Source organism: Salvelinus namaycush, chromosome 8 (assembly GCF_016432855.1).
Source record: "Salvelinus namaycush isolate Seneca chromosome 8, SaNama_1.0, whole genome shotgun sequence".
Classification (NCBI taxonomy): Eukaryota; Metazoa; Chordata; class Actinopteri; order Salmoniformes; family Salmonidae; genus Salvelinus; species Salvelinus namaycush.
Genome location: NC_052314.1, coordinates 22752772 through 22774971, shown reverse-complemented (window position 1 = coordinate 22774971; position 22200 = coordinate 22752772). Strand labels below are relative to the sequence as shown.

Below are 22200 nucleotides of genomic sequence, written 5' to 3'. Positions count from 1 at the left end.
TTGCATCCTTTTGTTAAATCTCCAGCCTGCGGAGCATTTATTGGACTCTGACTCAATATGGTCATTATGAACCAGTTGAGGAAGTTCATTCTCTCTTGTCCCCCTGTCAGAGAATGAGACGGTGGACAAGTCTGAGTCAGAGTTCCCGTGTGGGGTAAGGAAGTGCCCTGACAAGTACACCTGCCATGACACCTGGATCGGCCCCAACGACGGCATCACCCAGTTTGACAACATCCTGTTTGCTGTGCTCACTGTCTTCCAGTGCATCACCATGGAAGGCTGGACCACCGTGCTCTACAACGTGAGTCACATCTGTTTCTCTCTAACCATGTCCTGTCCTCTGACTGGGGAAAATAGGCCTATTATTTTACCTGGTTATGTCATCCTTTGATACATTGGTTTGATTTTGCCTTTGCTTGGTTGAATTGAATAAACCCTTTGCGTCATTGGGGACACAGACGTTGTTGTACCTCTCCTTACCCTAGACACCTATTTTTACCAGTCATTACTAAAACTGTCTGATATTTGTTGTGGGACGCACTCAAACATTCTTTTACAGCTGCTTCCCTGTTCTGTGTTTATAAACCCAATTGATTACACACTGTACTTGAGGAATCAAATGAATCAAGCATGACACAACGATACACACACACACACACACACACACACAGCATATAGAGTAGGAGTGTGTCTGTGCCAAGAGAGTAGGGTAATTAAGTGCAGTGAATGGGCTGCAAAGTGAGATCAGGTCAATTATACTCTTAATCTCCCAGTCAACTGCCTCCACTGCCTCACTACTACCCTCTTCCCACTGACCCTCCTTATTTAATCACACTCAATTACATCCTAAACACATGGGCATGATTTGGCTGAGCTGGGATGTTGCTGGCAGACATTTTAAGCTGATACTATTCTTCGAGTTATCAGTTGCACTCTTTATGCCAGATTGGATGCATTCAGACAGAACAATAATCAGTGAATTATCGTCAGGACAATAGTGAAATGGTGATACCATTAAGAAAGTCATTTTAAGTGTGTTGGGACATACAGTACCCTGAGTGTACAAAACTTTCCATGACCTAGACTGACCCGGTGAAACCAGTTAAAAGCTATGATCCCTTATTGATGTAATTTGTTAAATCCTCTTCAATCAATATACATGAAGCGGAGGTGACAGGTTAAATAATTATTTGTAAGTCTTGAGACAATTGAGACCAGAATTGTGTTTGTGTGCCATTCAAAGGGTGAATAGGCAAGACAAAAGATATAAGTGCCTTTGAACGCGTTATGGTAGTAGGTGCAAGGTGCACTGGTTTGTGACAAGAACTTTAACGCTGCTGGGTTTTTCACGCTCAACCGTTTCCCGTGTGTATCAAGAATGGTCCACCACCCAAAGGACACCCAGCCAACTTGACACAACTGTGGGAAGTATTGGAGTCAACATGGGCCAGCATCCCTGTGGAATGCTTTCACACCTTGTAGAGTCCATGCCCTGACAAATTGAGGCTGTTCTGAGGGAAAAAGGGGTTGCAACTCAATAGTAGCAAGGTGTTCCTAATGTTTTGTACACTCAGTGTACATTATACTGAGTGCAAATTCTTTTGACTGAATCATCTGGAATTACTGCTCCATGCAGCGGATGGTTTCCGATTAGTTTCGTGGAAGCTAGTATGAGACTTTGATTCCATTCTGCTTTTCTCTCTCAGATTATGCAAGCAACATGAAATGACTGAGATGATGTTGTTGACACTACAGAGTATTGGGAGGATTCTTGCATGTCTGATTGTTGCTTCACAACTTTATTTCCAATTCATTACACATTCCCTTGGGACTCTCCCTGATCTGAGGGATAAGACTACTATCCTATATACTGTATATCCTATATACTGTTACTCTCCCCAGCTGCTGCTGCCAGTTGTTCATATTACAGTATACAAAGCATAACACTGCCTCAATATTATACTGTACCTCGATTCATTAAATACAACATGTAAAGGGGCCAGTGGCTAGACTGGGAGGAGCAGTTGTATTAGCGTATCAAAGACCAGGTTAAGAGTTTACTCCTGTTCTCCATACATACATCACATTCTGTTTGACTGAGATGATGTCACCAAGCATTTTCCTCAGCACATCCCAGTACCAAACTACCAATACTGTACCTGGCTGGTGTTATGTTGCAGAAGGCATTGTCTATTTCAGGAGGAGCTCAGACAGACAGTGTAGTAATTCCCTGATTTGATCATGTGCCTGCACAACTCAAACAAACTCAATCATGTTACCCTCTACCTCCCTCGGCCAGCTGAATCAATTATCGTCATTAATGCCTCTTCCTCTTTCCCCACCTCATGGTAATATCACAGTGGAGTAGTTGTCACTGTGAATGTGAAAGGCAGTCTATTGAAACCTCTGATGCTCGTTAATGATGGTGATGTAAAACCAGTGGCGTGCCGTGGGCCTGGGGCCTGGGCCTTCAGTGAGGTACTACACAGTCCCACCCTAATTAATCCACCTCTTATTACCATCATTATGATGCCATGGCTCTAGACACTATACATTTAGACAGAAACGCAGTATAACCAGGCGTTGCGTCACCTTGAAATTGACAAATTGACATTTTTGGGTAAACAGTGTTTACCCAAAAACATGACACAATCAATGAGTCTTTTCAATATTTCCCTTCACCTTTTCATTGTGCAGCTCCGTTGCCCTGCGCACTTGTTCGTTGAGCTGTAGATCCACTCCGGTGTCCCCAAAAGTTTTCAAAAGCACCATTGCTTGTAAGTGCCCAGCCGTACTTTGGTGTCTCGTTGCTGCCTTGGTTAGACAACTCAAGTTTGCAAAGCCAGTGTGGCTCCAAACACCAAATCGATCACTTGCAAATAATAGGCATTCCCAGCAGTACAGTTTGCAGTGCTTCTCGGAGCCTGTGAGCCATTGATAGCGCTCGTAGTTGGAACCCCTTTCCCGCCTGTGACAGGCTTTGTAGCGTCGGGCAACCTCTCCTTACAATGTCTAACTTTTCTTGAAAAGTTCGTCTTGAGAATGGCGTTATAATTATATCCTCGACCAAATCGATATCTTCTCCTCCTTCCGCCATTGTGGGTTGAAAAAACAGCTTAGTAGTACGCAAATTAATTCGTTTATCAAATTCAGTTTCCTAGATCTGCCCATAGGACCTGCCTCTCAATATTGGTAATCCAATCAAAAGACGTGCACGCACTACGCCTGCTAGCTGGCTCCTGTGTAACACTGGAGCCAGCCAGCAGGCGTACAATAGCCAACTCTAAAGCTGATTGGTTGACACTAAATTTTCATTTCCATTCACTATAAGCTACAAGCGCCCGCACTGTTGATTCTGAAGGCCTGAGGGCAGATTTTAGACCCCTGGCAACACATGATGGCTGAATATGATTGGATAAAAGATCTAACATAAAGACCAGCCCTCCAAATCTCAACCTGGGGCTGGAAGCAGTGCAACCAAGAGGAAAGCTATGAAATGAAGAGTATAACTCTTACTCTGGGGAATAATTTAATACATATTTGTGGGAAAATATATTTTAAAAAAAATTATATTCTGATGATGTTTAGGCCAGCAGAGAAGGCCTTGCTGGCCCTGACGGTCCACCACTGTGTAAAACAATATAATAAAACTTCCAATCCATTCATGCCTAGGGCTATTAGTAACTGGACATCAGCAGGTGCCAATTTATGGTGAATACCTTAATTTAGAAATAAAAAAACACAACTATGTTGATAGCATAAACTAAAACTGTAACATTTTAAACAAGATAGCAAGAGCATATTGTCAGCTTGTTCCTCATGATTTTCTTTTCAGAGCCAGAATCAATCAGCTGCCAATCCACGACTGTTGAAGTCCCCTGGCCTTGTGTTGGCAAAAGGACTCCGTTGCGGACACAAGGACATCATTTGATCAAAATGCTAATTTGATAATGAAAGTGCCTGGGTGTTTACTACACTGGAGAGCATGCTTGCCATAGGCTATAGCTAGACAACCTCTGGAAACCACTGATCTCACCAGGGAATCATGCAGTTACAATCATAGATACCCTGGGATTGAGAGTCACAGGAATATTTCCTTAACACATCTTCAGTAAGGTAGTGGAAAATACATTTAATTGATTTTAATTAAAGATGTACTTTTCACTGCTTGACTACCAGTGTAGCACAGTTTATGGTTGGCCTTGCCACAGAGCATAGATGCCAGGCCATACTTTCTGCTCGCTGCTTTCATGGTTCTTTATTTAAGTTGATGGAAGCAGATTTAGTGCTGCCTTGATTGTATTATGTTGACTTACATTATGGTGAATGGAATTTATTATGGAGTGAAGAAAGACAGTGGAAGGAGAGAATGTGAGTCTGCTCTGGTTAAAAGGGCCCGCAGACTTTCTCTAATACTGTTTGCTGTTTCATATTCCTTTCTACAGGAACACACACCGTATGCACGTACTGTACACAGACACACACACTCAGTCAAACATACACGTGTACACAGACTCTTACTCATTCAGTAAGTCACTCACAAACAAACCATGCCACCCACTTCATTGCATTCTGCTAAAACAAAGTTGAGTACACATGCTTCTCTTTTCTATTGTTTTCATTGCATTATCTGATACAGAATCCACTTACTGCCGTACCTGATCCACTCTCCCCTCTCATGTTGGCCCAGAGCTAATCAATACTATTTCTCTCTGTCTCTTATTTAACACAGATGAACTTGGTTTTCATTTTCAGATTTTCCAGTATCTACACTATAGTTCTGTATTATGTTCCCGAAGTTCAGATTCAAATTACATTACGATTTTTGACGAATCGTGGACAAGGGAACATGTCACATGGAGGTAGAGAACAGAATAGGCTCCCTGGCCTCAGTAAGTAATAGAGAGATGTGTGTAACTGTGAGACTGGGGATGTGTGTTTGAACTCTGTTTCTTTCCTGTAGTCAGTCAGCTAGCCTCTGCCTCGCTCATGACTGTGGTACATCCTAATAGCTTGTTAAAAACTACCACTGTCTGAACGCTGCTATCTGACAAAGCCCTGAGCTCTCCAAGGTGTAGCAGCACGTAGACAAGGTGGACCGCAGGTCAATGGAACAAAAGCCAGTACGTTTTACACTGGCTTGAGTCAAGAGCTAGTCATAACCATGTTGACTTGTAAGCAATTGCTTGGGATCTTGGTAGCACCACCTTTAGATCATAATGAATACAAGGGCAGGTTTCTAGTTTTTCACCACGTACATGTATAGCACCAATAATTGAGAGAGCTGTTGGAGATGAGGAATGTTGACACCTGCAGCAACACCTCTGTCCTCTGGCACTCAGGGTGTGTGGAGGGTCTATGTACTGTAGCCCATACTGTTCACATCTCCAGGTAGCTTTGCACTGCCTCAACACCTGCCACGGGTTCCTCTCCCATGGCGTCCCATTCTTATTAATGGATCAATTATCTTTGACTGTAGGAAGGAACAGAGCCAGAGACATGCATGTCCATATAGGGCTAAATCCTGTCTTGAGAAAGGACTGTACCTTTGCATAAATCATGCATTGTTGATGATGTCAAAACTTGATTTACACTCATGGATCTCAGGTGTTGAACAACAATGTGGGGTCCATTTATTGGGTTGGGACAGTGCCTTCAGAAAGTTTACACACCCCTTGACTTTTTCCACATTTTGTTGTGTTACAAAGTGGGATTCAAATTGATTTAATTGTCATTTTTTGTAAACGATCTACACAAAATACTCTGTAATGTGAAAGTGGAAGAAAAAACTATTTTAAAACATTTATGAAAATGTTAACACTAATATATCTTGATTAGATAAGTATTCAACCCCCCTGAGTCAATACATGTTAGAATCCCCTTTGGCAGTGATTACTGGGTAAGTATTTCTGGGTAAGCCTCTACATTATTTATTTATTTATTTTTCAAGCTGTCAAGTTAGTTGTTGATCATTGCTAGACAGCCATTTTCAAGTCTTGCCATATATTTCAAAGCTGATTTAAGTCAAAACTGTAACTAGGTCACTCTGGAACATTCAATTTCGTCTTGGTAAACCACTCCAGTGTATTTTTCAAATAAAATGTTATTTGTCACATGTGCCAAATACAACAGATATTACCTTAAAGTGAAATGCTTGCTTACAAGCCCTTTAACCAACAAGGCAGTTTTAAGAAAATACCTCAAAAATAAATAAATAAATAAAACGAACAAATAATTAATGAGCAGCATTAAAATAACAATAGCGAGTCTATATACAGGGGTACCGGTACAGAATCAATGTGCGGGGGCACCAGTTAGTCGAGGTAATTGAGGTAATATGTACATGTAGGTAGAGTTAAAGTGACTATGCATAGATAATAACAGAGAGTAGCAGCAGCTTGGGGGGGATGGAGCAATGCAAATATTCTGGGTAGCCATTTGATTAGATGTTCAGGAGTCTTATGGCTTGGGAGTAGAAGCTGTTTAGAAGCCTCTTGGTCCTACACTTGGTACTCCGGTACCGCTTGCCGTGCGGTAACAGAGAGAACAGTCTATGACTAGGGTGGCTGGACAATTTTTAGGGCCTTCCTATGACACCGCCTGGTATAGAGGTCCTGGATGGCAGGAAACTTTGCCCCAGTGGTGTACTGGGCCGTACGCACTACCCTCTGTAGTGCCTTGCGGTCGGAAGCCGAGCAGTTGCCATACCAGGCAGTGATGCAACCAGTCAGCATGCGCTCAATGGTGCAGCTGTAGAAACTTTTGAGGATCTGAGGACCCATGCCAAATCTTTTCAGTCTCTTGAGAGGGAATAGGTTTTGTCGTGCCCTCTTCATGACTGTCTTGGTGTGCTTGGACCATGTTAGTTTGTTGGTGATGTGGACGCCAAGGAACTTGAAACTCTCAACCTGCTCCACTGCAGCCCCGTCGATGAGAATGGGGGCATGCTCAGTCCTCCTTTTCCTGTAGTCAACAATCATCTTCTTTGTCTTGATCACGTTGAGGGCGAGGTTGTTGTCCTTGCACCACACGGTCAGGTCTCTGACCTCCTCCCTATAGGCTGTCTCATCGTTGTCGGTGATCAGGCCTACCACTGTTGTGTCATCGGCAACTTGATGATGGTGTTGGAGTTGTTTCTGGCCATGCAGTCATGAGTGAACAGGGAGTACAGGAGGGGACTGAGCACGCACCCCTGAGGGTCCCCGTGTTGAGGATCAGCGTGGTGGATATGTTGTTACCTACCCTTACCACCTGGGGGCGACCCATCAGGAAGTCCAGGATCCAGTTGCAGAGGGAGGTATTTAGTCCCAGGGTCCTTAGCTTAGTGATGAGCTTTAAGGGCACTATGGTGTTGAACGCTGAGCTGTGGTCAATGAATAGCATTTTCACATAGATGTTCCTTTTGTCCAGGTGTCAAAAGGGCAGTGTGAAATGCAATAGAGATTGTATCCTGTGGATATGTTGGGGACGGTATGCAAATTGGAATGGGTCTAGGGTTTCTGGGATAATGGTGTTGATGTGAGCCATGGCCAGCCTTCCAAAGCCCTTCATGGCTACAGACGTGAGTGCTACGGGTCGGTAGTCATTTAGGCAGGTTACCTTAGTGTTCTTGGGCACAATAACTATGGTGTACTGCTTGAAACATGTTGGTATTACAGACTCAGACGGGGAGAGGTTGAAAATGTCAGTGAAGTCACTTGCCAGTTGGTCAGCACATGCTCGGAGTACACGTCCTGGTAATCTATCTGGCCCTGCAGTCTTGTGAATGTTGATGTTTTTCAAGGTCTTACTCACATCGGCTGCGGAGAGCGTGATTACACAGTCGTCCAGAACAGCTGATGCTCTCATGCATGTTTCAGTGTTACTTGCCTTGAGGCTAGCATAGAAGTTATTTAGCTTGTCTGGTAGGCTCGTGTCACTGGGCAGCTCTCGGCTGTGCTTCCCTTTGTAGTCTGTAATGGTTTGCAAGCCCTGCCACATCCGACGAGCGTCGGAGCCGGTGTAGTACGATTCGATCTTAGTCCTGTATTGACCCTTTGCCTGTTTGATGGTTCGTCGGAGGGCATAGCGGGATTTCTTATAAGCTTTTGGGTTCGAGTTCTGCTCCTTGAAAGCGGCAGCTCTACCCTTTAGCTCAGTGCGGATGTTGCCTGTAATCCATGGCTTCTGGTTGGGGTATGTACGTACAGTCACTGTGGGGACGACGTCATCGATGCACTTATTGATGAAGCCAGTGACTGATGTGGTGCCATAGGAAGAATCCTGGAACATATTCCAGTCTGTCCTAGCAAATCAGTCCTGTAGTTTAGCATGTGCTTCATCTGACCACTGGTGCTTCCTGCTTTAATTTTTGCTTGTAAGCAGGAATCAGGAGGATAGAATTATGGTCAGATTTGCCAAATGGAGGGCGAGGGAGAGCTTTGTACACATCTCTGTGTGTGGAGTAAAGGTGGTCTAGAGTTTTTTTTCCTCAGGCTGCACATTTATCATGCTTATAGAAATGAGGTAAAACTGATTTAAGTTTCGCTGCATTAAAGTCCCCAGCCACTAGGAGCGCTGCCTCTGGATGAGCATTTTCCTGTTTGCTTATGGTGGTATACAGCTCATTGAGTGTTGTCTTAGTGCAATCATCGGTCTGTGGTGGTATTAGAATATTTTGAGGATAAATACACAACACAGAGTTTGAGAGTTTGAGAGAATGAGAGGACGAGAGTACTAATGGTGCTAATGGTACTAATATAGTACTAATGGTCAATAGGGAATTGTAAATAGGAGTTGGGTTTCAGTTCAACATCTGTTTAGAATCTGTGGAATGTCACTCCTGAACTCAGAGCTACGTGTGCTATGTTCTGTACATTGAGTCGGGAGCAGGATACTTGTTAATAAGCCATTGGCCAGTTGTACTGCAAGGACTTCTGATTGGTCAACCCCAGGATAGGGTGGGGGTTATAAATGGCATCCTGTTCCTTTGTTCGGTTGAGAAAAGCTGAGGACAGGGGAGACTGAACATCTACAGTTGAAGTTGGATGTTTACATACATCTTAACCAAATACATTTAAACTCAGTTTTTCACAATTCCTGACATTTAATCCTAGTACAAATTCCTTGTCTTAGGTCAGTTAGGATGACCACTTTATTTTAAGAATGTGAAATGTCAGAATAATAGCAGAGAATGATCTATTTCAGCTTTTATTTCTTTCATCACATTCCCAGTGGGTCAGAAGTTTACATACACACAATTAGTATTTGGTAGCATTGCCTTTAAATTGTTTAACTTGGGTCAAACATTTCGGGTAGCCCTCCACAAGGGAATTTTGGCCCATTCCTCCTGACAGAGCTAGTGTAACTGAGTCAGGTTTGTAGGCCTCCTTGCTCACACACGCTTTTTCAGTTCTGCCCACAAATTTTGTGATGGCCACTCCAATACCTTGAGTTTGTTGTCCTTAAACCATTTTCCACCACTTTGGAGGTATGCACAGACCTATATCTATCCTACCCTGCCTTTCTAAGGTCTTCGAAAGCCAAGTCAACAAACAGATTACCGACCATTTCGAATCCCACCATACCTTCTCCGCTATGCAATCTGGTTTCAGAGCTGGTCATGGGTGCACCTCAGCCACGCTCAAGGTCATAAACGATATCTTAACCGCCATCAATAGGAAACAATACTGTGCAGCCGTATTCATTGACCTGGCCAAGGCTTTTGACTCTGTCAATCACCACATCCTCATCGGCAGACTCGACAGCCTTGGTTTCTCTAATGATTGCCTCGCCTGGTTCACCAACTACTTCTCTGATCGAGTTCAGTGTGTCAAATCGGAGGGTCTGTTGTCCGGGCCTCTGGCAGTCTCTATGGGGGTGCCACATGGTTCAATTCTTGGACCGACTCTCTTCTCTGTATACATCAATGATGTCGCTCTTGCTGCTGGTGAGTCTCTGATCCACCTCTACGCAGACGATACTATTCTGTATACTTCTGGCCCTTCTTTTGACACTGTGTTAACAACCCTCCAGGCGAGCTTCAATGCCATACAACTCTCCTTCCGTGGCCTCCAATTGCTCTTAAATACAAGTAAAACTAAATGCATGCTCTTCAACCGATCGCTGCCTGCACCTGCCCGCCTGTCCAACATCACTACTCTGGACGGCTCTGACTTAGAATATGTGGACAACTACAAATACCTAGGTGTCTGGTTAGACTGTAAACTCTCCTTCCAGACTCACATCAAACATCTCCAATCCAAAGTTAAATCTAGAATTGGCTTCCTATTCCGCAACAAAGCATCCTTCACTCATGCTGCCAAACATACCCTTGTAAAACTGACCATCCTACCAATCCTCGACTTCGGTGATGTCATTTACAAAATAGCCTCCAAAACCCTACTCAATAAATTGGATGCAGTCTATCACAGTGCCATCCGTTTTGTCACCAAAGCCCCATATACTACCCACCACTGCGACCTGTACACTCTCGTTGGCTGGCCCTCGCTTCATACTCGTCGCCAAACCCACTGGTTCCAGGTCATCTACAAGACCCTGCTAGGTAAAGTTCCCCCTTATCTCAGCTCGCTGGTCACCATAGCAGCACCTACCTGTAGCACGCGCTCCAGCAGGTATATCTCTCTGGTCACCCCCAAAACCAATTCTTCCTTTGGCCGCCTCTCCTTACAGTTCTCTGCTGCCAATGACTGGAACGAACTACAAAAATCTCTGAAACTGGAAACACTTATCTCCCTCACTAGCTTTAAGCACCAGCTGTCAGAGCAGCTCATAGATTACTGCACCTGTACATAGCCCATCTATAATTTAGCCCAAACAACTACCTCTTTACCTACCTACTGTATTTATTTATTTATTTTGCTCCTTTGCACCCCATTATTTCTATCTCTACTTTGCACATTCTTCCACTGCAAACCAACCATTCCAGTGTTTTTACTTGCTATATTGTATTTACTTCGCCACCATGGCCTTTTTTATATTTTTATTTATTTATATATATATTTTGTTTGCCTTCACCTCCCTTATCTCACCTCACTTGCTCACATTGTATATAGACTTATTTTTCACTGTATTATTGACTGTATGTTTGTTTTACTCCATGTGTAACTATGTGTTGTTGTATGTGTCGAACTGCTTTGCTTTATCTTGGCCAGGTCGCAATTGTAAATGAGAACGTGTTCTCAATTTGCCTACCTGGTTAAATAAAGGTGAAATAAAATAAAATAAAAAATTGTCCATTTGGAAGACTCATTTGCGACCAAGCTTTAACTTCCTGACTGATGTCTTGAGATGTTTCTTCAATATATCCACATAATTTTCCTACCTCATGATGCCATCTATTTTGTGAAGTGCACCAGTCCCTCCTGCAGCAAAGCACCGCCACAACATGATGCTGCCACCCCCGTGCTTCATGATTGGGATGGTGTTCTTCGGCTTGCAAGCCTCCCCCTTTTTCCTCCAAACATAACGATGGTCATTATGGCAAACAGTTATTTTTTGTTTCATCAGACCAAAGGAGATTTCTCCAAAAAGTAAGATCTTTGTCACCATGTGCAGCTGCAAACCGTAGTCTGGCTTTTATGGTGGTTTTGGAGCAGTGTCTTCTTCCTTGCTGAGCAGCCTTTCAGGTTATGTCGATATAGGACTCGTTTTACTGTGGATATAGATACTTTTGTACCTGTTTCCTCCAGCATCTTCACAAGGTCCTTTGCTATTGTTCTGGGATTGATTTGCACTTTTCGCACCAAAGAACGCTCATCTCTTGGGAGACAGAACGCGTCTCCTTCCTGAGCAGTATGACGGCTACGTGGTCCCATGGTGTTTATACTTGCGTACTATTGTTTGTACAGATGAACGTGGTACCTTCAGGCGTTTGGAAATTGATCCCAAGGATGAACCAGACTTGTGGAGGTCTACAATTCTTTTCTGAGGTCTTGGCTGATTTCTTTTGATTTTCTCATGTTGTCAAGCAAAGAGGCACTGAGTTTGAAGGTAGGCCTTGAAATACATCCACCGGTACACCTCCAATTGACTCAAATGATGTCAATTAGCCTATCAGAAGCTTCTAAAGCCATGACATAATTTTCTGGAATTTTCCAAGCTGTTTAAAGGCACAGTCAACTTAGTGTATGTAAACTTCTGACCCACTGGAATTGTGATACAGTGAATTATAAGTGAAATAATCTGTCTGTAAACAATTGTTGGGAAAATTACTTGTGTCATGCCTAACCGTCCTAACCGACTTGCCAAAACTATAGTTTGTTAACAAGAAATTTGTGGAGTGGTTGAAAAACGAGTTTTAATGACTCCAACCTAAGTGTATGTAAACTTCTGACTTCAACTGTACCTCTCAGCATATCTTGATTTGTCCTTCTCAAAAAAAACTATTTTTCTCCTCCTGATCTGCTTTGGAGTTTGTGTAATTAAGAATAACATAAATTGCTAACAGAGGCATGTAGACAGCTACAAAAATACAGATGAAAACTCTCTAGGTAGATAGTGTGGTCTACAGCTTATCATGAAATACTCTACCTCAGGTGAGAAAAACCTTGAGACTTCCTTAGATATCGTGCACCAGTTGTTGTTTACAAATATACATACACCGCCACCCCTTGTCTTACCAGATGCTGCTGTTCTATCCTGCCGATAGAGTGTATAACCCGCCAGCTGTATGTTATTAATGTCGTCATTCAGCCACGACTCGGTGAAACATAAGATTACAGTTTTTAATGTCCCGTTGGTAGGATATAAGTGCTTTTAGTTCATCCCATTTATTTTCTAGCGATTGTATGTTGGCTAACAGTACGGATGGCAAAGGCCACTTGTCGCCTGATCCTCACAGGCCCTCACCTGAACAGGCCCTCAAGGCACCCCGATCTCCTTCCGCGAAATCTCTGTCTCTTTCTCCAGCGAACGACAGGGATGAGGGCCTGTTCAGGTGTCTGGAGTAAATCCCTCTCATCCGACTCATTAAAGAAAAATTCTTTGTCCAATTTGGCCTTGTGTTTTATGTCCTGCTGAAAGGTGAATTTGTTTCCCAGTGTCTGTTGGAAAGCAGACTGAATCAGGTTTTCCTCTAGGATTTGCCTGTGCTTAGCCATATTCCATTTATTTTTATCAGAAAAAACTCCCTAGTCCTTGCCGATGACAAGCATACCTATAGCATGATGCAGCCAGCACCATGCTTGAAAATATGAAGAGTGGTACTCAGTGATGTGTTGGATTTGCCCCAAGCATAACACTTTGTATTCAGGACATAAAGTACATGTCTTTGCCACATTTTTTGCAGTTTTACTTCAGTGCCTTATCACAAACAGGATGCATGTTTTGGATTATTTGTATTCTGTACAAGCTTTGTTCTTTTTTTTATTTTATTTTTTATTTTATCCCATTTTCTCCCCAATTTTCGTGGTATCCAATCGCTAGTAATTACTATCTTGTCTCATCGCTACAACTCCCGTACGGGCTCGGGAGAGACGAAGGTCGAAAGCCATGCGTCCTCCGAAGCACAACCCAACCAAGCCGCACTGCTTCTTAACACAGCGCGCCTCCAACCCGGAAGCCAGCCGCACCAATGTGTCGGAGGAAACACCGTGTACCTGGCCCCCTTGGTTAGCGCGCACTGCGCCCGGCCCGCCACAGGAGTCGCTGGAGCGCGATGAGACAAGGATATCCCTACCGGCCAAACCCTCCCTAACCCGGACGACGCTATGCCAATTGTGCGTCGCCCCACGGACCTCCCGGTCGCGGCCGGCTGCGACAGAGCCTGGGCGCGAACCCAAAGACTCTGGTGGCGCAGTTAGCACTGCGATGCAGTGCCCTAGACCACTGCGCCACCCGGGAGGCAAGCTTTGTTCTTTTGACTCTGTCAATTAGGTTAGTATTGTGAAGGAACTACAATGTTGTTGATCCATCCTCAGTTTTCTCCTATCACAGCTATTAAACTCTGTAACTGTTTTGAAGTCACCATTGGCCTGGTAAAATCACTGAGTGGTTTCCTTCCTGTCCAGTAAATGAGTTGACAAGGACGCCTGTCTTTGTAGTGACTGGGTGTGTATGATGCACCATCCAAAGTGTAATTAATAACTTCCCCATGCTCAAAGGGATATTCAATGTCTTTTTTTTACCCATCTACCAATAGGTGCCCTTCTTTGTGAGGCATTGGAATACCTCCCTGGTCTTTGTGGTAGAATCTGTGTTTGAAATTCACTGCTCGACTGAGGGACCTTAAAGAGACAGTGCATTCGGAAAATATTCAGACCCCTTGACTTTTTCTACATTTTGTTACGTTACAGCCTTTTTCTAATATGGATTAAATTGATTTATTTCCTCATCAATTTAAACACAGTACCCCATAACGACAAAGTGAAAACAGGTTTTTGGAAATTTTTGCTAATGTGTTAAAAAAACAAAACAGACATTCCTTATTTACGTAAGTATTCAGACCCTTTGCAATGAGACTCGAAATTGAGCTCAGCTGCATCCTGTTTCCATTGATCATCCTTGAGCTGTTTCTATAACTTGATTTGAGTCCACCTGTGGTAATTTCAATTGATTGGACATGATTTGGAAAGGCACACAAGTGTCTATATAAGGTCCCACAGTTGACAGTGCATGTCAGAGCAAAAACCAAGCTATGAGGTCGAAGGAATTGTTTGTCGAACTCCGAGACAGGATTGTGTCGAGTTACAGATCTGGGGAAGGGTACCAAAAAATGTCTGCAGCATTGAAGGTCCCCAAGAACACAGTGGCCTCCATCATTCTTAAATGGAAGAAGTTTGGAACCACAAAGACTCTTCCTAGAGCTAAACTGAGCAATTGGGGGAGAAGAGCCTTGGTCAGGAAGGTGACCAAGAACCCGATGGTCACTCTGACAGAGCTCCAGAGTTCCTATGTGGAGATGGGAGAACCTTCCAGAAGGACACCCATCTCTGCAGCTCTCCACCAATCAGGCCTTTGTGGTAGAGTGGCCAGACAGAAGCCACTCTTCAGTAAAAGGCACATAACAGCCCGCTTAGAGTTTGCCAAAAGGCACCTAAGGGCTTTCAGACCATGAGAAACAAGATTCTCTGGTCTGATGAAACCAAGATTGAACTCTTTGGCCTGAATGCCAACCATCACATCTGGAGAAAACCTGGCACCATCTCTACTGTGAAGCATGGTGGTGGCAGCATCATGCTGTGGGGATGTTTTTTAGCGGCAGGGACTAGGAAACAAGTCAGGATCAAGGGGAAAGATGAATGGAGCAAGTACAGAGAGATCCTTGATGAAAAACTGCTCCAGAGTGCTCATGACCTCAGACTGGGGCGAAGGTTCACTATCCAACAGGACAACAACCCTAAGCACACAGCCAAGACAACGCAGGAGTGGCTTCTGGACAAGTCTCTGAATGTCCTTGAGTGGCCCAGCCAAAGCCTGGACTTGAACCCGATCGAACATCCTTGGAGAGACCTGAAAATAGCTGTGCAGCAACACTCCCCATCCAACCTGCCAGAGCATGAGAGGATCTGCAGAGAAGAATGAGAGAAACTCCCCAAATACAGGTGTGCCTAGCTTGTAGCTTCATATCCAAGAAGATGTGAGGCTGTAATCGCTGCCAAATGTGCTTAAACAAAGTACTGAGTAAAGGGTCTGAATACTTATGTAAATGTGATATTTCAGATGTTTATTTTTTATACATTTGCAAAAAGTCTGCCAGATCAGAGGCAGTAGGGATGACCAGGGATGTTCTCTTGATAAGTGTGTAAATTAGACAATTTTCCTGTCCTGCTAAGCATTCAAAATGTAATGAGTAACGTAACAAAATGTAGAAAAAGTCAAGGGGTCTGAATACTTTCCGAATGCACTGTATTTGTATGTGTGGAATACAGAGATGAGGTAGTAATTGATTTTTTTTTTTAAAACACTATTATTTATACAGAGTTAATCCATACAACTTATTATGTGACTTGTTAAGCAAATGTTTACTCCTTAACTTATTTAGGCTTGCCATAACAAAGGGGTTGAATACTTATTGACTCAAGACATTTCATATTATACATTTTAATTGATTTGTAAAAATAAAATATAAAGAATTCCACTTTGAAATTATGAGGTATTGCGTGAAGGCCAGTGACAAAAATATAAATTGAATCCATTTTAAATTCAGGCTGTAACACAACAAAATGTTGGGGTGTGAATACTTTGTACATACAGTATAATAATACAGTGCGCTCCATTGTCAGCTCTTTGTTTTGTATCTCCACAGACCAACGATGCTTTAGGCCCCACGTGGAACTGCATGTACTTCATCCCTCTGATAATCATTGGCTCCTTCTTCGTGTTGAACCTGGTATTGGGAGTGCTCTCAGGGTGAGTCGACGTTACAGCATCACATTGTGCTGGGGTGGCTGACAGCTTTAATACACACTGTCACTGTCTGCACAAGTTAATTAGTTTTATATAAAAGGTTGACTCACAATCTACTCTAATTAACTGCATGTAAAGGAGACAAGGGTTGAGTACCCCCCTCCCCCCCTTCTCTCCCCTGGTGTCTGAATGATGAGGGAGGTCAGGTCAGCGCTGAACAACATGTCTAAGAACAGTCATTATCTCCTGTTGATTTTGGCTTGCAGAGAGTTTGCCAAAGAGAGGGAGCGGGTTGAGAACCGCAGGGCGTTCATGAAGTTACGGAGGCAACAGCAGATTGAGAGGGAACTCAATGGCTACCGGGCCTGGATCAACAAAGCAGGTAGTGAAACCACTATCTGTACCTCACTATAGATCTAATTCACGTCCTGCTTTTGAAAGGTTACCTCCGAAACACAATCTCCTTGACATTTAAGTTTCTACTGTATGAATCAGACCTCTTTGTTGGGTCTGCTTTGCAGAGGAGGTGATGCTTGCAGAGGATAATAAGAATTCAGGACCGTCTGCTCTTGATGGTAAGACTGGAAAGATGGCCCGATTTGGTTATATTGTCTGTACATCACTACATAGTTTACAGTTAATCTGTCTGTACAGGATTTATGGGATTCTGTTTTAAACCCATGAATATCTGAATAGATTCATTATCATCTTCTTGTCCTCTAAGACTGTCAACCACACGTTGTAAACATAACTATAACATAGGCCTACATTGAAATATATAATTCGTAGAAAACATTTCATTTTGTAGGAATTGTTCATTCATTAATATCATATTGTATTACGTAGGTAAGTGCTAGGGAGAAATAATAGGTGTTGTCAGTCTCTCCTGAAGTATTAAATGTATCAATTTTGTGTCATTGAGTGTTGGAACGTACAGTACTATCTGTTTGGTTGACTGTGACAGTAATTTACTTTCTCATAAGAGTGTAACTATTTTGTGAAGTTTTGTCTCCCAAGACTCTAAACGTGTGTGTTATCCTGTATGTATATGTCTCTGGGCTTGTGTATAATAATGATATGTACTGTATGTATACCAAAGACATATTTAGATGCAAATCTTCATAAGAACAGCTATTCCTAAAATACCATTGTTGTTGCTTCTGGTGTGGTGCACTTCAAAAACAACTTTACTTAGTTGACTATTGAGGACTGTGCATGCTGTACCCCCAAAAGCAATCATCTCTGGTACCTCACTATCAATATGGACTTTTAAACCTACCAGACACACTTACAGCACACAAAGCTATGACCATATCAAGTGAAGCATGATTTTTCGCCCCCCCTCCAACAAACAAATCGTTTTTATTAAATGTTGATTGACAGCTCCCACGAGGCTGTCTGAATGGAATACAAGCGGTAACCATGGTGAGGAACAACTTCTATTCTACAATTCCTTGCCATCTTTTGTTCCTTTGCAACAACTGAATCTGACATGAACGCTAAAATAGTCCTAGCTATTGTTCCACAAACCCACTTAAACCACGACACATTCTGACCTCCAAAAATAAAACTTGGCACCAGAAAACAAAAAGTAGCTGTAAATGCAGAAGATGCATTAGTCTACTCTAGAGGAGTGTGCCGATGTTGCCTTAGCAACTGAAATGAAATGACCGGATGCAGCCAGTGTGTGCCTCGTGCAAACACTCCTATGAATATTGGTTCAGTGGCTTATTAAAAGGGGGAAAGTCGAGGTATATATGAATAAATCAATTAGATCCGTACCAAAAGGTGGTGGGGGTGTAGGAGAGGACATATAGTCAGGGACAGGGACATATATATATAGTCATAGTCATATATATATAGTCATAGTCATATATATATAGTCAGGGACATATAGAATTATATGTGTGCTTCAAAACTGCTCTTTAGTATGATATGGCTAAAATTAGACATTGCACCAGTGATCTCCATATAAACTTACTGTGAGTGTGGGCTATAGCCAAGAGAATAGAAACAACAACAACAACAATTAGTTGTAGTTTAGTCGGGTTCATCGTTCTGCATATCTTATTAACATCATGTTGCTGTATGCTTTTACCCATGTTCACTAAAGGCATCTGTTTTGCTCTTGTTTTACAATACCCAAAGCACCAAACATAGTGGCATGTAAATGTGTTAATTATTTTCACCATTTTCTTCTCACCTCGTTAGTAATACCCTCATGATCTTGTATATCTACGTGTGTGTGTCCTGACACGTTCTCTGTGCTGGAGTGTCATAAATATTGTGTTTTGGGTGAGCTTTCTGCGGGCTGACAATGTGAAACCTTTGGCTGCAGTGCTGAAGAGGGCCACAATCAAGAGGAGAGGACTGGACCAGCAGTATGGTGACATCGCTTCTGTGGGTGAGTGAGTGAGTGAGTGAGTGAGTGAGTGAGTGAGTGAGTGAGTGAGTGAGTGAGTGAGTGAGTGAGTGAGTGAGTGAGTGAGTGAGTGAGTGAGTGAGTGAGTGAGTGAGTGAGTGAGTGAGTGAGTGAGTGAGTGAGTGAGTGAGTGAGTGAGTGAGTGTACACAGTAACAGTCAAAAGTTATGACACACCTAGTCATTCAAGGGTTTTTCTTTATTTGTACTATTTTCTACATTGTAGAATACTAGTGAAGACATCAACACTATGAAATAACACATGGAATCATGTAGTAACCAAAAAAGTGTTAAACAAATCAAAATATACTTTATATTTGAGATTCTTCAAAGTAGCCACCCTTTGCCTTGATGACAGCTTTGCACACTCTTGGCATTCTCTCAACCAGCTTCATGAGGTAGTCACCTGGAATGCATTTCAATTAACAGGTGTGCCTTGTTAAAAGTTCATTTGTGGAATTTCTTTCCTTCTTAATACGTTTGAGCCAATCAGTTGTGTTGTGACAAGGTAGGAGTGGTATACAGAAGATAGCTCTCTTTGGTAAAAGACCAAGTCCATATTATGGCAAGAACAGCTAAAATAGGCAAACAGAAATGACCGTCCATCATTACTTTAAGATATGAATGTCAGTCAATCAGGAAAATGTCAAGAACTTTGAAAGTTTCTTCAAGTGCAGTCGCAAAAACCATCAAGCGCTATGATGAACCAACCAGAAGCCATGGATTACAGGCAACATCCGCACTGAGCTAAAGGATAGAGCTGCCGCTTTCAAGGAGTGGGACTCTAACCCGGAAGCTTATAAGAAATCCCGCTATGCCCTCCGATGAACCGTCAAACAGGCAAGGCGTCAATACAGGACAAAGATTGAATCATACTACACTGGCTCCGACGCTCATTGGATGTGACAGGGCTTGCAAACTATTAAGACTACAAAGGGAAACACAGCCGCGAGCTGCCCAGTGACACAAGCCTACCAGACGAGCTAAATTACTTCTATGCTCGCTTCGAGGCAAGTAACACTGAAACATGCATGAGAGCATCAGCTGTTCCGGACAACTATGCGATCACGCTCTCCGTAGCCGATGTGAGTGAGACCTTTAAACAGGTCAACATTCACAAGGCCGCAGGGCCAGACGGATTACCAGGACGTGTACTCCGAGCATGCGCTGACCAACTGGCAAGTGTCTTCACTGACATTTTCAACCTGTCCCTGACTGAGTCTGTAATACCAACATGTTTCAAGCAGACCACCATAGTCCCTGTGCCCAAGAACACTAAGGCAACCTGCCTAAATGACTACTGACCCGTAGCACTCACGTCTGTAGCCATGAAGGGCTTTGAAAGGCTGGTCCTGACTCACATCAACACCATTATCCCAGAAACCCTAGACCCACTCCAATTTGCATACCGCCCCAACAGATCCACAGATGATGCTATCTCTATTGCACTCAACACTGCCCTTTCCCACCTGGACAATGCTGTTCATTGACCACAGCTCAGCGTTCAACACCATAGTGCCCTTAAAGCGCATCACTAAGCTAAGGACCCGGGGACTAAATACCTCCCTCTGCAACTTGATCCTGGATTTCCTGACGGGCCGCCCCTAGGTGGTAAGGGTAGGTAACAACACATCCGCCACGCTGATCCTCAACACGGGGGCCCCTCAGGGGTGCGTGCTCAGTCCCCTCCTGTACTCCCTGTTCACTGATGACTGCATGGCCAGGCACGACTCCAACACCATCATCAAGTTGCCGATGACACAACAGTGGTAGGCCTGATCACCGACAACGATGAGACAGCCTATAGGGAGGAGGTCAGAGAACTGTCCGTGTGGTGCCAGGACAACAACCTCTCCCTCAACGTGATCAAGACAAAGGAGATGATTGTTGACTACAGGAAAAGGAGGAACGAGCACGTCCCCATTCTCATCGATGGGGCTGCAGTGGAGCAGGTTGAGAGCTTCAAGTTCCTTGGTGTCCACATCACCAACAAACTATCATGGTCAAAACACACTAAGACAGTTGTGAAGAGGGCATGACAAAACCTATTCCCCCTCAGGAGACTGAAAAGATTTGACATGGGTCCTCAGATCCTCAAAAGGTTCTACAGCTGCACCGTTGAGAGAATCCTGACTGGTTGCATCACTGCCTGGTATGGCAACTGCTCAGCCTCCGACCGCAAGACACTACAGAGGGTAGTGTGTATGGCCCAGTACATCACAGGGGCAAAGCTTCCTGCCATCCAGGACCTCTATACCAGGCGGTGTCAGAGGAAGGGCCTAAAAATTGTCAAAGACTCCAGCCACCCTAGTTATAGACTGTTCTCTCTGCTACCGCACGGCAAGCGGTACCAGAGTGCCAAGTCGAGGTCCAAAAGGCTTCTTAACAGCTTCTACCCCCAAGCCATAACTTGGGGGTAGAACAGCTAATTGGTAGCTGGTAGCTAATCAAAGGGCTACCCAGACCCCTCTTTTACACTGCTGCTACTCTCTGTTTATTATATATGCATAGTCACTTTAACTCTACCTACATGTACATATTACCTCAATTACCTCGACTAACCGGTGCCCCCGCACATTGACTCTGTACCGGTACCCCCTGTATATAGACTCGCTATTGTTTTTTTAATGCTGCTGTTTAATTATTTGTTACTTTTATTTTCAATTTTTTCACTTAACACTTATTTTCTTAAAACTTCTTAAAGCATTGTTGGTTAAGGGCTTGTAAGTAAGCATTTCACTGTGACTTCTACAACTGTTGTATTCGGCGTATGTGACAAATAAAATTTGATTTGATGAAACTGGCTCTCATGAGAACCGCCAGCGGAAAGGATGACCCAGAGTTACCTCTGCTGCAGAGGATAAATTCATTAGAATTACCAGCCTCAGAAATTGCAGCCCGAATAAATGCTTCACAGAGTACAAGTAACAGACACATCTCAACATCAACTGTTCAGAGAAGACTGCATGAATCAGGCCTTCATGGTCCAGTTGCTGCAAAGAAACCACTACTAAAGGACATCAATAAGAAGAAGAGACTTGCTTGGTCCGAGAATCCCGAGCAATGGACATTAGACCGGCGGAAATCTGTCCTTTAGTCTGATGAGTCCAAATTTGAGATTGTTTTGTTCCAACCGCCTTGTATTTGTGAGACGCAGAGTAGGTGAACAGATGATTTCCATATGTGTAGTTCCCACCGTGAAGCATGGAGAAGGAGGTGTGATGGTGTGGGGGGGGGGGGGGGGGGGGGGCTTTGCTGGTGACACTGTCTGTGATTTATTTAGAATTCAAGGCACACTTAACCAGCATAGCTACCACAGAATTCTGCAGTGATACACCATCCCATCTGGTTTGTGCTTATTGGGACTATAATTCGTTTTTCAACAGGACAATCGCCCAACACACCTTCAGGCTGTGTAAGGGTTATTTGACC

At 43.5% G+C, this 22200-nt stretch overlaps 1 protein-coding gene across 1 annotated transcript in view; it reads left to right on the top strand.

The window, feature by feature from the left end:
* Positions 1-22200, top strand: part of LOC120052069 (voltage-dependent R-type calcium channel subunit alpha-1E-like) — a 106738-nt gene that overhangs the window by 49388 nt on the left and 35150 nt on the right. The window contains exons 6-10 of the mRNA XM_038998930.1: positions 111-301; positions 16247-16350; positions 16614-16729; positions 16869-16922; positions 18686-18751. Coding sequence (XP_038854858.1) covers positions 111-301; positions 16247-16350; positions 16614-16729; positions 16869-16922; positions 18686-18751 — 531 coding nt within the window. The remainder of the gene's footprint in view (positions 1-110; positions 302-16246; positions 16351-16613; positions 16730-16868; positions 16923-18685; positions 18752-22200) is intronic.